Consider the following 13,201-nt stretch of genomic DNA (forward strand, 5'->3'; position numbering starts at 1 on the left):
ACCGCTCACGCCGACGTCCGCGCTACGGATTTTCCTATCCGACACAACCACCGATCTCTTTCGTCTGCCGTTAGGGGACGACAGAGGTGTCACGCTCGGTATCGTGTCCCCCTCCAGATTGCGAGGCCCGTGAGGGAATTTGTCCCTATCGCTCTCGTATCGCGTTACCCGTGCTGGATCCTGGAAAACAAAGGTGAAAACAGGCTTCGTCTCTCTCCTCCCTTTTCGTGCTAACAATAATAATAATAATAATAATAATAATAATGATAGAGAGTGGAGTTGAAAAAGAAGTTGGCGCTGCGAACTCACAAGGAACGGTCGGCTCGAGGGATCGGTCGTCTCGTCCGGATGAAGTTTTTCGTTCGGTATCTCGACCACTGGCGCTGGCAACCGGTTGCTCGTCTGCGCTTGCGCCTTCGGTACCGACTTCTCCACCCCCAAGAAGTGCCCCCCTATCGAGGTCATCTCGTCACCATCCTGAATGATGTCATCGTAAAGGGAACCATCCGCCTGCTCGCCTCCACCTCCCGCGTTTTCGTTACCCTTGTCGGCGCTGTTGTTGTCATCCTCGTTATTGTGAACGGTGGGAGGTATTGTGGTTTGCGGGTATTGCGGTCGTATCTGATCCTTGCGCTCTTGAATGTAGTGGCCGACGGATCCGCTGAGTTGACAGTGATCCAAACACCCGTGACGACAGATCTCAACCTTGACATTGATCGAAACAATTTAACCGCTTTCGTCTCTCTCTCTTTCCCTCCCTCCCTCTTTCTCTCTCTCTCTCTCTCTCTCCCTCTCCCTCCCTCTTTCGCAAATTTGCATAACGAACAGGCAAATCGTTCGGTTCAAGATCGATCGTCTCGTTTACCGAGTAAATTCGTTAAAAACCGCTCGTTTACCTGTTTAATATCGTAAATATTTGCTCTTTACTTTGTCGGACACCACTTGTGGAGTCAAGGAAAGGTAAAGGCTAAAAGGCTAAAAGGCCTCACCGCGTTTCATAATATTTTCGAGTAATACTTTCGCCTTTGATCGTAAGCTGTTTTATCCGTTGTATATTTATATCCAACATGGTTTACCTTGCACTTGATGTGCACGCTTAACGCGTCCGGGAACTTGAACGCGTGAAAGAAGGCGTAAGTGATGACCGTTGCACGATCGTCGGAGCCCCTCGCCTTCAAGAATCGGCTGATCATCTTCGGCCTTAGCACGCACCCGAACTCGTCGCTCAGCTGTATCGTGTGCCCACCGCCGTCCGAGGCCACGCAAGACTTGACGCGCATGTCGAATTCACCTGTCGATCCCCGATCGATCGATGGAAAAGAAAAAAAAAAAAAAAAAAAAAAAAAAAAAAATCCAAAAATTAAATATATACACGCATGGATCTCGTTTCGACTCCACGAAATGATTTTTCCCTCGTTACCTCGATAATCGTTTATGGCGACGACCAGGGTGAGGGTGGAGCCGAGCGGCACTATTCCGGAGACGGGTGGTGCCCAGGGCCCCTTGCCGTGTTGAATTTCCATCCAACAGTCCACGTTGTCGCCTGCAACGACCACAGATCTCTGTCTATTCGATTCGATCTCTAAGCATAATACGCGTGCGCATCAAAGGGAAGTTGAGTTAAGCGCGGCTGCGGTTCTTTTAACCTGTGGTCAACCGCTGCTACACGAGTTACCTGTGCGATCATTTAAACTCGTGTTAAACTCTTTGCACAAACGGGGATCACCGTTTCATCCATTTGTCCCGTTGTTATATATACACATAGACTCGCCGCGTAAAATTTCAGTGACATCGAAATCGCTTCAACGGACAACGATTAAAATTATATCAAAGCCAGGAGTGTCTCGATTCTGAGAACGATCTCTCTGGAGCATTAATGGATTAATTGAACCGAGAGATGGAGAAACTGTACCTCTGAAATCTAATTGGATTACGTCGAGATCCGCGATGACCATAGGCGGTTTCGAAGCTGTCTTCTCGTAATCGTTGAACCACTCGCAACGCAATCGTTTAGCCTCGTCCCACACTTCGAGCAGATCTTTGTCGTATTGGACGACGACCGTGTTCTCGTAGAATTGTCCGTGCATGTCTGGCTTGGTACCGCATCTGCGGATCAGGAACATTTAAGCCTTCACTCTTAAATCATTGAATAAACGCGTGAAAAAATTCCATGAAAATTAATCGATAAATTGATCAATCGTCGACTGTAATTTCCAGTCCAATTTGTCTCGGCAAGGAGGTATACGATAAGTAATTTCAATTTAATAAAAAAAGAAGAGAAAAATAAATTGAAATCAAATCCGATTAACAATTCTCTCGCTTGTTCTCAGCACAATCGATTAACCGTTCCCGCGCATATCTTCTTATAGAATCGAGCGTGCGCCGCGAGAGCTTAACCATAAAGATCGTTTGACGGATAGAGACGGTTGGACGGACAAGTACAAGAGAGATCTTACCTCGCGTAGGCTATCCGAAAGGAGAAGAAGGTCTGGCCTGTGGACGGTGGAACGTAGACGCATCGCGGATCCGCGTGTTGGCCTTTGGACGAGACGATGCCCTCGAAGGGTTGGGAGAACGAGAGATGCACGTCCATGTGATCCTTTCCACACATCACCTCGAGGGATTGTATGGCTGGCATTCCCTCTGGCCTTTCCAGCGGCCAAATGTCGCTGCTGCTACCAACGCTCTTCAAGCCAACCACCTGTGCATCCAACCAATTCAACGTTTTTATACTTTCAACTCGACGACTTCTTTCTTTTTTCTCACTCTGGCAACACGAATATCGTAACCGAATAGTTAAAATCTTAAAACTTGAGCGCGTTTCCGACGTTTCGATCGCGATATCCGAGATAGATCGGTGGAAATAATAATTTTTGAACGGTATGGCCACAGTTGGTTTTGTCTGCAATTATTTCATACCAATTATTTCATCGATCAAATTGTTGAAAATTATTTTAGATGCGTACATAAATATGCGTATAAAATTGTTAATACTGGGTTAGATTTATTGTAGCTTAAAGTGCGCGTATGTTTGCCGTTTCCACGTAATCGTGTTTCCTCTCAAATTGGATATAATAAACGTTTAATTACTTAAATGCTCGTACAATTCTCTTTAATGATCACTTATAACGATTATTAAGTTCCGGATAATAATATTTTGTATAACATGCAGAGAAATATACGGTAATTATATTTTCTATATTTAGACTATTAGCGGTACTCATTTAAAATTATTATTGTAAAATTCTAAATTATCGATGCTTGCGGAACGTTTTTTTTATTCCGAAGGATCCTTGGTATTTTTCGAGTTGCTTCGAATCTCTTCTTTACCACGAGTAATTCTTAAAACGCAACGAAAAACGATTAAAAAATTCTATAAACAATTTTCGATAATTATATTCGTAAATTTACGTACGTGATTACGCTTTCAATACGATACTCGAATCGAAATATATCTGCATCTATCTTGATTTAAACGAAAGATAATTTAATTTCTCGGTCGATTGAATCGTCGAATTACGGTCGTTTCCGCACCTGCAACGTAGCCATAGTCGCGTACAAGTTGGTAAGTAAGCGAAAAATGAACGCTGCGAATTTTATCGATCGATCGATATACAATCTTTGAAAAATTCTGTTATACCGACCGGATCAACCGAATGCAAATATCGCGATACTACTTTTTCCCGTAGTTACGTTTCCTGTACATGTTCCCCGGTAACAAGCCTTATCCGGCCGTATCTCTACGATTTCTCTTCCACGGATCTCTATCCGGTATCTTTATTTTCATTCCATGATTATACCATTACGTTTATCGTAAATCACCATTCCAATCTTCCCCCCCTCCTCCGCATTCCTACTCGATCGTAATTTCCAACGCGATGAATAAACGATAATAAAAATAAATACAACCAATGGTATTCCATCAATGGTACAGATCGTATTCGAGAGAATATATAGACACACGATGAAGGATCGTAACGTTATCGCGATCCGGCCGTTTCCCACGTGCAACGTCGATTAACACAGAGAATGGAATTATATACGGATCCTGGAATCGTAGGCGAGGAAAATAAGCAGGCAAGCGTATAATAATAATAATAATAATAATAATAAGGTATTTTCTAGAAAATAGATCTTTACGTTCTTCATCCGCTCGTAGCGTCCATCGAGCTCGAACACGAAACGAGTCGCGATCTTTTTTGAAACGGGGGAATCATAGAAGAAAATCCTCGCGACACGTAAGCGCAAAAGTGGGCATGTTTGAAGGAAGGTGTTCCCGTGCGTATATATCGTGGTCGCGCGCAATGCTGGTAACGGGAGAGGCGTCTTTACCGCTGCATTAACGGTCGCCGTTTTTCGCGCAAGTGAAAACAAGTTTCTGCGCTCTTACAATCGCACTGTTAAATGACAACGTTTCATTAGAAATGATTACGCACCTGTGGTATACCAACGGGGTTATACACCACGCGCCTGTGTGTGCGCGCGCCACTCTCTTGCCCCCTTGCGGGGCAAACTCCGAACTACCAGCATCTCGTTTTTCTCCCCCTTCCCTTCGTTTTGCTTCGCTTTGCCTCGACTCGATTCACGGTCGATCATCGAGGATCAATCGGTTCACGGTTCGGATTTTATTCCTCCTCGATGTCGTATTCGCGAACGTTTGCGAACGAGGGAACAGACACGAGGATACGCTTGGAATGAATGAGAAAAGCCACGTCTCTTTTAACACGTTTATTTGTACCGTATTAGTAGACAAGTCGGGTTGTAGAAAATTGCGATTTCAACCGCAAAACGAAAAACGTGTTTGTTAAAACACGTTTCGTGTCTTGGGACGCGATGAAGAACGGATTTCGAAGTCCATTTGGAATCCATGTTGGTTGATTAATTTATTGGAAGAGATCGACGCATGCGCATGCTCTCCGCGCATCTAGTCGTCTGTCTAGTCGAGGAGAGAGACAATCGCGTCCGATGTTATCCCTCTGAAGAACGTGAAATGAATGGCAAACGATATTTATATTATGCGGTAGAGGCGGAAGCAATTCGCGGGATATAGGCTTTACGACTCGACGGCAAGTTCGTTATAACAGCGAATGTATCAGTATTCCGAGTTACTCGAACGTGAGGCAAGCCGGTAGGTGAGTTTCCCATCGCGGCTTCTCTGGCGTTCGAATACTAATGCCCGTCTCCGTGTACCCGATTGTACTCCTCGCGACACACGAGGAAATAGCTTCCTCTGTGTTCGTTTATGCGCTTCTCACTCACCGGGAGACGAGCAACTATTTCTTCGTGTCACGTTCTTTTAAGTAGGCATTAATAAAGTCTTCGGTGGTCCCTCGCATTCGAGGCCTCTTCTTTAAAAACGTATATGCGTATTGTCGCGCTATGTAGGCAGAAGCAAAGAACGAATAGTTAAACAGATTTTTACGGTACTTTTTCTCCACAACGGTTAATCACCGATGGATGGATTGCTAGTATTTTTCCGAATTGTTTAAGAGTTACCAGGAATGACGATTTCAGAATTCCAGCGCTAACTATAGATCGTTGGAACTCTGAAATTCTGAAAATCGATAAAATTCTTCTTTTTCTTTTTTTTTATAATTTATATCTCAATCGAACTCGACAAAAGAAAAAAGAGGACGCGAATACGTCCAAGATGATATTCGCACACGACGCTTGTGATGAATACAAAATATATTCAATGGAGCGAGGACTGTAGTGGATACGGAAGCGCATAAATATCGAAGGATGCAAGTATGCGAGTGGATGACGCATTTCCTGCGCGAAACCGCAATAAGAGATTTCACTCTGCAGACGCAACATCGAGGGGGCAATAGGTTGTGCAGAGGTCCTGAATAACTTTCAGAGGAAGCAGGTGCAAGGGGGAAAAGGAGGAAAAGAAGGTCGTAAGATACGCGTAACGGTACCTAGAGTAGGCACGAATATCCGCTTGCAAGCTGTCGCGTCTTTTGCCGCGTCATCGCATTGTCATCCGACTGTGACGAATTTTTCATTAGGCATCATTTCGTAACGATCATCCGACAATTTTCTCTTTCTCTCTCTTCTTTATTTCTAATTGCGAACCGTACCTTTTTCCCCCTCCGCATATTCGCTCCCTTTAATCCAAGGGGAATCGACGAACACGCGATTTTTTCGAAATTATAGCCCATTGTCTTGCCAACTATCCAACGTTTAATTGGCTCGCAAAAAGGAACGGTTAAGCAGATAACAGGTAACGCGCGAGGAGTCGTGTGAAAATCGTTGGACGGCCGGTAATGGATGCTAAGATTATCGTCGTTGAGCACATGTTGGAAAGAGGTCTGACACCGTGGAAGAAACTACCGTATACCGTATTTCGCACATGGTTATAGAATTATTATTAGAATTCGTTAATCAGCGGGAATGATCGATCGGCCTTCTGAAGAGAGCCTTTCCCTTCCAACTTCGGCTCAGTATCTCAATTCGGCGCTCGAGTCGATGCAATTTAATAGCAGTATCCGTAACTCGTTTTTCACCCGTTCATAGTCTAATAAACTTACGCTCCTTGTTTAACGCGCGCAAATTCGAATGTGAACTTTATTAAACGAAATACAATAACGATTTTTACTATTTCGTGAACGAATTTTTTGATTAAAATATTTATTTATTATTTTAATAATATATTGTTTATTTAGATTTATTTATTCAATTTATTTATTTATAGTAATTTGGTAAAATTTATATTAAATTTAAAATTAATAATGGTCTAATGGTTGAATATTATATTTTAATGATACATTGAATTCCATTAAATTTAATATTTTTAAAAATATATTTTATTTATTTAAATAGTTCAATAAAAATATTGATTTGCAAAATCAATGATATATCAATGATATAAGAATCTTATTATTTAAATTTAGATTATTATAGAGGTCATCGTTAATCTCGTTGCAGCCTTCATTATTCGATCGTTGGTACATTACGAGAAAGTAGCATACTTCCTTTGGCCTTCGATTCTCGTTCGAAATTACTTTAAACCAGGAAGTTTCAATTATTTTACTTTTTTACCCGAGATCCATTTTCGCACGTTATTCCATTTCTTATTAAAACTTATTTTTTTTATTAAAAAATCGTACGCAGAATATTTCTCACCATATAGATCAGCATACGTAGCAACCTCCACACCCCTGGCATCCTGGAGGTCCCAGCCTCTCACGATGAGATACGCCTTCCTGGAACGAGAAACGTTTTTGTCGTTAGAGGTGTTGCACGTTCCCGATTGTAATCGTATGCAACCTGCAAAAGGAATTTGCAGCCGGATCTATTTTAATTTATCCGACCACCATGGTCTAGCGAGCAAATTAACTGAATACTATCCGCCAGGTCGCGCTTCGAATCCCAACGAGGTCTCGGCGTAAAATTGATTCTCCAAGAGAGAAATCATCAGTTATGAGGGGAGGGTAGAAGAGGGGGAGGTTCGACCGCGCGATATTAAATTCTGCGGCTACTCAAGATTTGTCGATCAATTTTTCAACGACGATTAAATAATCGCCCGTGTTGTAACGAATAAAATTTTCATCCTCCGCCAATATCAATCCGTTAATCGTATCTTTTTGCAAAAGCTCGAAACGACCGTCGTTTATCAAATCTTCCGTCGCCATTAACGCCATAAGGATTCGAGATACCAGAAAGAAGCATTGAAATCATTGGGAATGATAAATGAGCGGAACGGATGAAACGGGTTTTCGGATTTATATTTTCTGGTGTTAATATTATTTCTATTCCCGGATTGACCCAACCCGTTCATTATTATCCGTTGAACTGTGTTACATTACCGATTTCTCGTGGCGAGATCCGTCGTGGAGATAGGGACGGGTTGTTTTTATTCGAAGTGCAAAAAAGAAAAAAAGGCGATTTTTCGAGGGGGAGGGAAGAAGTCACAACTGGTTTGTAATGGTTTCGTAGTTTCGTAGTGTCTGGCCTACTTATTTTTAGTACTTTGTTGGCTCCAATGTAGTCGATAGCCGGGTTGCTAATGAATCGATAAGCATTTTACCGGTTCGGCTGGTTCGTTTCTTTGATCACGATCTAACGCCGCGTTTGCGTGTATTGTAAATTTAAACACACAGATTCCTAACGATATCTCGTTCCACAATCAATCCTTCCGATGAGAATAAATGAGTAAAATGGAAATGACAATTAAAAAGCCTGTTTGTCTCTTGCATTTTATTTTTATTTTTCCTCTCTATATATATTTAAAACCTGATTATATTTTCTAAAGATATATATATATATATTTTTAATTTTAATCAAAATAGATAGTTTCGATCGTTGAGAATGTCGATCGATCGGTTTTCTTCTTCGATCGATTTCAAATTTTTAATTTTATATTCGGAAAAAACGAAAGGATAAAATAAAAAAAGAAAAAAAAATTGAAGCGATACGGATATCCGGGATTGAAACGAAACGTTGACAAAGATAAAAATGAAGTTAACGATCCGACGTATCCGAACTGTGAAACCTGTTCCATGCGGCCATTCATAAAACCATTCGACGACTGTGGTCCGTTTCCACGGTAAGCCATCTTTATGAATAGATTAAACCGATGGATTTCGACGTTATGTTTGGCGGTATACATCAATCGCGTGGACCGTGTCACGTTGGACGATCGAACCAGTCGATGATTTACCGATTAGCTTCACGATTGTCGCGGCATAATAAGTTTTCAGTTAGCGTTACGTCACGATTTTGCTCCGAGCGAATCGAAACGGCAACTCGCTGATTGGGTTCTGGTCGTTCGCTTTTTTTCTTCTCTTTTCTTTTCTCCTCCTCCCAAGCATTAAATAAAATCGCTTCGAGATTTCAATTGACAGCCCGATCGCCTTACAACTCTCTCTCTCTCTTTCTTTTAACAGCGATCTATCCGCCATATTTTTATTAGCTTCATCGCGTCTTTGATCGATTTTTCTACACACCTAACGACGAGACGAATAGAGACGAAGTTCAATTGATGAAGATCTTTTTTGAAATTCAATCGTTCATTCTAATTTCGTTCACACGAAATGGAAGGAATTCTCTCTTCCAGTTCCAATGTCTCGCGAAATCTAATTTCTGTCAGACATGTGGTATTTCATCCATGTACGACTGTATGAATTTATATACTTGAGAACCGCTCGAGGGAGTGGGGAGGTGGAGGGGGAAGGATACCTCGTCGCGAAGCAAAAGTGCTTCCACATCGTTAATAGCGATACGACATATATAGCGTGTCGTAAAATGAACGTTTCTTTTTCTCCTTTTTCTTTTTCTTTCGTTCTTTTCCCTCTTCGTCGTTTCTTCTTTTTTTTCCCTCCGTTCCGACGAAACGGGAGACGAACGGGAACGCGCGTTGAGAGAAGAAGTATCATCATCAATGCAGACGACATGTCAATTGTAAAGCTGCCGCGCGCCGTAATAGACGAGGCAAAGGGAAGAGGCAGCCGGTTGCGCAGAACGTGGTGCGCGGAGGACGTTAATTAAAATTGAGTTTACTACTATGTTGCGCGCGTAAGTGGCACGTCACAGATTACGAATAATAGTTGGATGTCAACAACGTTCGCGTGCCGTCGTGCGCGGTACACCGGCAGGAACGGCAAACGCCGTATTTAATTAACGCGAGCGGAAATTTCGTTTCGATATATTAGTCGCGATCTAATACGAAATCCAGTAGAACAACAATCACGATGATTCGAGTTGAATTGTCGATTTATGATTTATACAATTTCTTCCTCCTACACAGTGATTATTCTTCCGGAACGATAAAAGGATAAAAAGAAAAGAAAAAAAGAGAAATTGGCGCGAATTGGATTAAGGAATATTGACAGAAATTTAGTCACGCTTCGTTTTACCGTGTTCTTTTACCGTGGTTGAAAAACCTTGTTGGAGTACACCGTATAATATCTTCGCGATCCGTGAGAAACGTATAACACGGTTATAGAAGGTCTGTTAGAAGTGATCGGGATTGATTGATGCATGGGTTTAGAAGAAAGGAGGAGAAGAAAGAGGGAGGGGAGGAGAGGGCAGGCGTTTATTGTTTTGCCTGGGAATTTAATTTTTTAATTAAATCCCCCGATCCCCTATGTAACGTTGCATCGGGATACGTGTCTATACCGATTAACGTTTACGTACAAGCTGTGAGATCGAACCGCTTGCGGAAGCAAGGTGCAGGAGGATACGGGAAGATGAATAAGATTGTAAATACAATTCGAGGAAAATAGTTTTCTACCTTATAAATTTTAATTGGGCCGTTTCTGCGAAGCAGGAAATGTTAATTGACTAATTATAACGAAAAGCAGTCTGACCTATATACATACATATCTTCTCTACCCTAGATTTTTAACGTTATACGTATCCTCGTGGTCGAGGATTAGTAACACAAGCGCGCGCATGCGCACACGCGCACGCACACACTGGCGCGCACCACTTAATCGGAACGCCTACGAAGCAACTCATGCGTATAAAAGTTACGATGCAACTATTGTCGCCATCAGCATCGGCATGATCACTCCTGTCGTTAATGTTAACTGCTCTTGCAACCATTATCGTTAGTACTGTTATTACAGTGTAATTGCTATTCCCGCGTATTGCAGTCCGCGACAAGGTTCCCTCGTAGCGGGAAATCGAATCCTTTCGCGTCCCCATCCGTTTAAACGTCTTATATCAAGATACTCGTCACGTAAAAAAAAAATCCTCTTTCCAAAAATTCTTCTTCAACTCGAAACTCGATCCCTTTGGATCGTTTGGGGACGAATCGAAATTTTCACTCGTCAATTACATTCTACGAATAATATATAATATATATCAGTTCCTATATAAGTTCCTTATTCTTTCTTTCTTTCTTTTCTTCTTTCTTTCTTTTCTTCTTTCTTTCTTTCTTTCTTTCTTTCTTTCTTTCTTTCTTTCTTTCTTTCTTTCTTTCTTTCTTTCTTTCTTTCTCTTTCTCGAACTTGAGCTCGAGGCTCCGTTTCGAAAGGTAGGCGAGTTCTTTCCCGGAACGTGTCAAAGTTGGAATGCTCAGAGGGAGGGTCGGTAACGGTGTTACCGACTCGCCACTTCTCGGACAGAGAATCCCACGCTGTAAGGTATTTCTCGGCGGCGCTCTCTTTCGCGAGTTATTATCCCGATCCATTCCCATATTCCGATCCCCCTCTCCCCCCTCTCCTGTTCGGTTCGAGCGAACGAAACCGGACGCGCGGACTGCGATTCGTCCCCGCGAAAATAATAAATCGCAAAAATCTTTGGATCGCCAGATCGGTTGGCCTGCTGTTAACGCGAGTTTAATTTCCCGTGGCGTTAAAACGTGTCGTAAAACGGCCGTTTGATTAAGCACTGAAGAAATATAATAGCGATAGATACCTTGTACTTTACGACGGGTACGAGATTATTTATTTCCGAGCGTTTTATTGTTTTGTTTTCCCATTGCCAAAATGGATTGGATTTTTAAAAGAGAAGGAGGAAGAAGAAGAAAAAGAAAAGAAAAAAAGACTTCGATCGAAATTTGAAGTTTTAAATTTAAGTTTAAAATATTCTTAAATAAATTCGTGAATTCTATCAACGCGTTGGGGAAAAAGGGTTTTACATTTACGGGTCATTACGAAGGAGGAAGAAAAGAGATTCGTGGATCTCTCTGGTAGTCGATACCCCCGGTCATTAACTGTTACTGTCATTAATTCTTATATCCCCGTGCAATTTGTAAGTGTCGCCAAAGTGAACGGTAAATTATTTCGAAACCGTCGGCGAAGTCGAATCGACGAATAAAAACCGACGAACGTATATAGATAGACGCACAACGGCCGGTGATCACGAAGCGGTAACGACAAACTTGTTCCGCGGCAAAAAAAAAAACCACCTCATAGATTTGATCACGAGCAACGATTAATTATAATCGCGTAAAAATGTAAATATAATTATTTTTTTTTTTTTTTTTAACGATGCATCGACCGCGCGAACAGCAATTAGCGGCGATGAGAAATGACAGAATTATTCGGGGGAAGAGAATTTCTTTCTTAATGAACACGTTTCACGATCCGTACCTTAACATGCTTAAACGTGTTCCCCGTGTACCTCGCTACTTTTAAACGAACGGTATCTTCGAAATAGTTTCGTACCACCAGTAATGCACGCGATAAGTAGGATAAGATCGTGATACGAATATTTCAAGTTTCTTCAGTTATCGAGTTGTGTATATGTTGTTTCATAGAGTAAGAGACAGAGAGAAAAAAAATTCTAAGAGCTAAGAATAATAAATAATTCATACGATATTCGTCATCATCGAATATCCAATATATCGCGAATTTTTATTTCGATCGATTTTCTTCAGTTATCGAATTATATATATGTTGTTTCATAGAGTAAGAGAGAGAGAGAGAAAAAATTCTAAGAGCTAAGAATAATAAATAATTCATACGATATTCGTCATTATTGAATATCCAATATATCGCGGATTTTTATTTCGATCGATTTTCTTCAGTTATCGAATTATATATATGTTGTTTCATAGAGTAAGAGAGAGAGAGAAAAAAAATTCTAAGAGCTAAGAATAATAAATAATTCATACGATATTCGTCATTAAACGAATATCCAATATATCGCGGATTTTTATTTCGATCGATTTTCTTCAGTTATCGAATTATATATATGTTGTTTCATAGAGTAAGAGAGAGAGAGAAAAAAAATTCTAAGAGCTAAGAATAATAAATAATTCATACGATATTCGTCATTATCGAATATCCAATATATCGCGAATTTTTATTTCGATCGATGGCTCGTAACGTGAAGGCTTATTAAAAAAAAAATAATAATAATGACGTAAAGATTAATCCTTTCCCCGGCAAAATGGACGAAACTATCCGAAATAAATCCGTTCCGGTCAACCGGTGACCTTCGGACTACGTAAACGTGTCCGGTCGCGACTTGTTGCCTCGATACCCAGCGTCGGAGAATTATTATCGCTTGGCAAGATGGAAGAGAGTGGAGCGTGGCGTACGAAGGGGAGGGGAGGGACAGAGAAAGAGAGAGAGAAGCGGGAGATTCCGTGTACACCGGAGTTCGAGTAATCACGACTTCACGATCCATTCACCGCGGTCGAGATCGGTTGCGTTAACATTAACGGTTAATGCGACCCAGTGATCGCGTGTCGCGGCGACGAGGAGGACATCGGACGGACGACATCGGAACGGCAATTATCGCG

At 41.5% G+C, this 13,201-nt stretch overlaps 1 protein-coding gene across 1 annotated transcript in view; it reads right to left on the reverse strand.

The window, feature by feature from the left end:
• Positions 1-13,201, reverse strand: part of LOC102677054 — an 18,587-nt gene that overhangs the window by 997 nt on the left and 4,389 nt on the right. The window contains exons 2-8 of the mRNA XM_031509377.1: positions 7,129-7,208; positions 2,457-2,701; positions 1,913-2,106; positions 1,421-1,543; positions 1,077-1,291; positions 310-705; positions 2-180 (exon numbers count right to left, since the gene is read on the reverse strand). Coding sequence (XP_031365237.1) covers positions 2-180; positions 310-705; positions 1,077-1,291; positions 1,421-1,543; positions 1,913-2,106; positions 2,457-2,701; positions 7,129-7,170 — 1,394 coding nt within the window. The 5' untranslated portion in view covers positions 7,171-7,208. The remainder of the gene's footprint in view (position 1; positions 181-309; positions 706-1,076; positions 1,292-1,420; positions 1,544-1,912; positions 2,107-2,456; positions 2,702-7,128; positions 7,209-13,201) is intronic.

Source organism: Apis dorsata, unplaced genomic scaffold, assembly GCF_000469605.1.
Source record: "Apis dorsata unplaced genomic scaffold, Apis dorsata 1.3 scaffold_143, whole genome shotgun sequence".
NCBI lineage: Eukaryota > Metazoa > Arthropoda > Insecta > Hymenoptera > Apidae > Apis > Apis dorsata.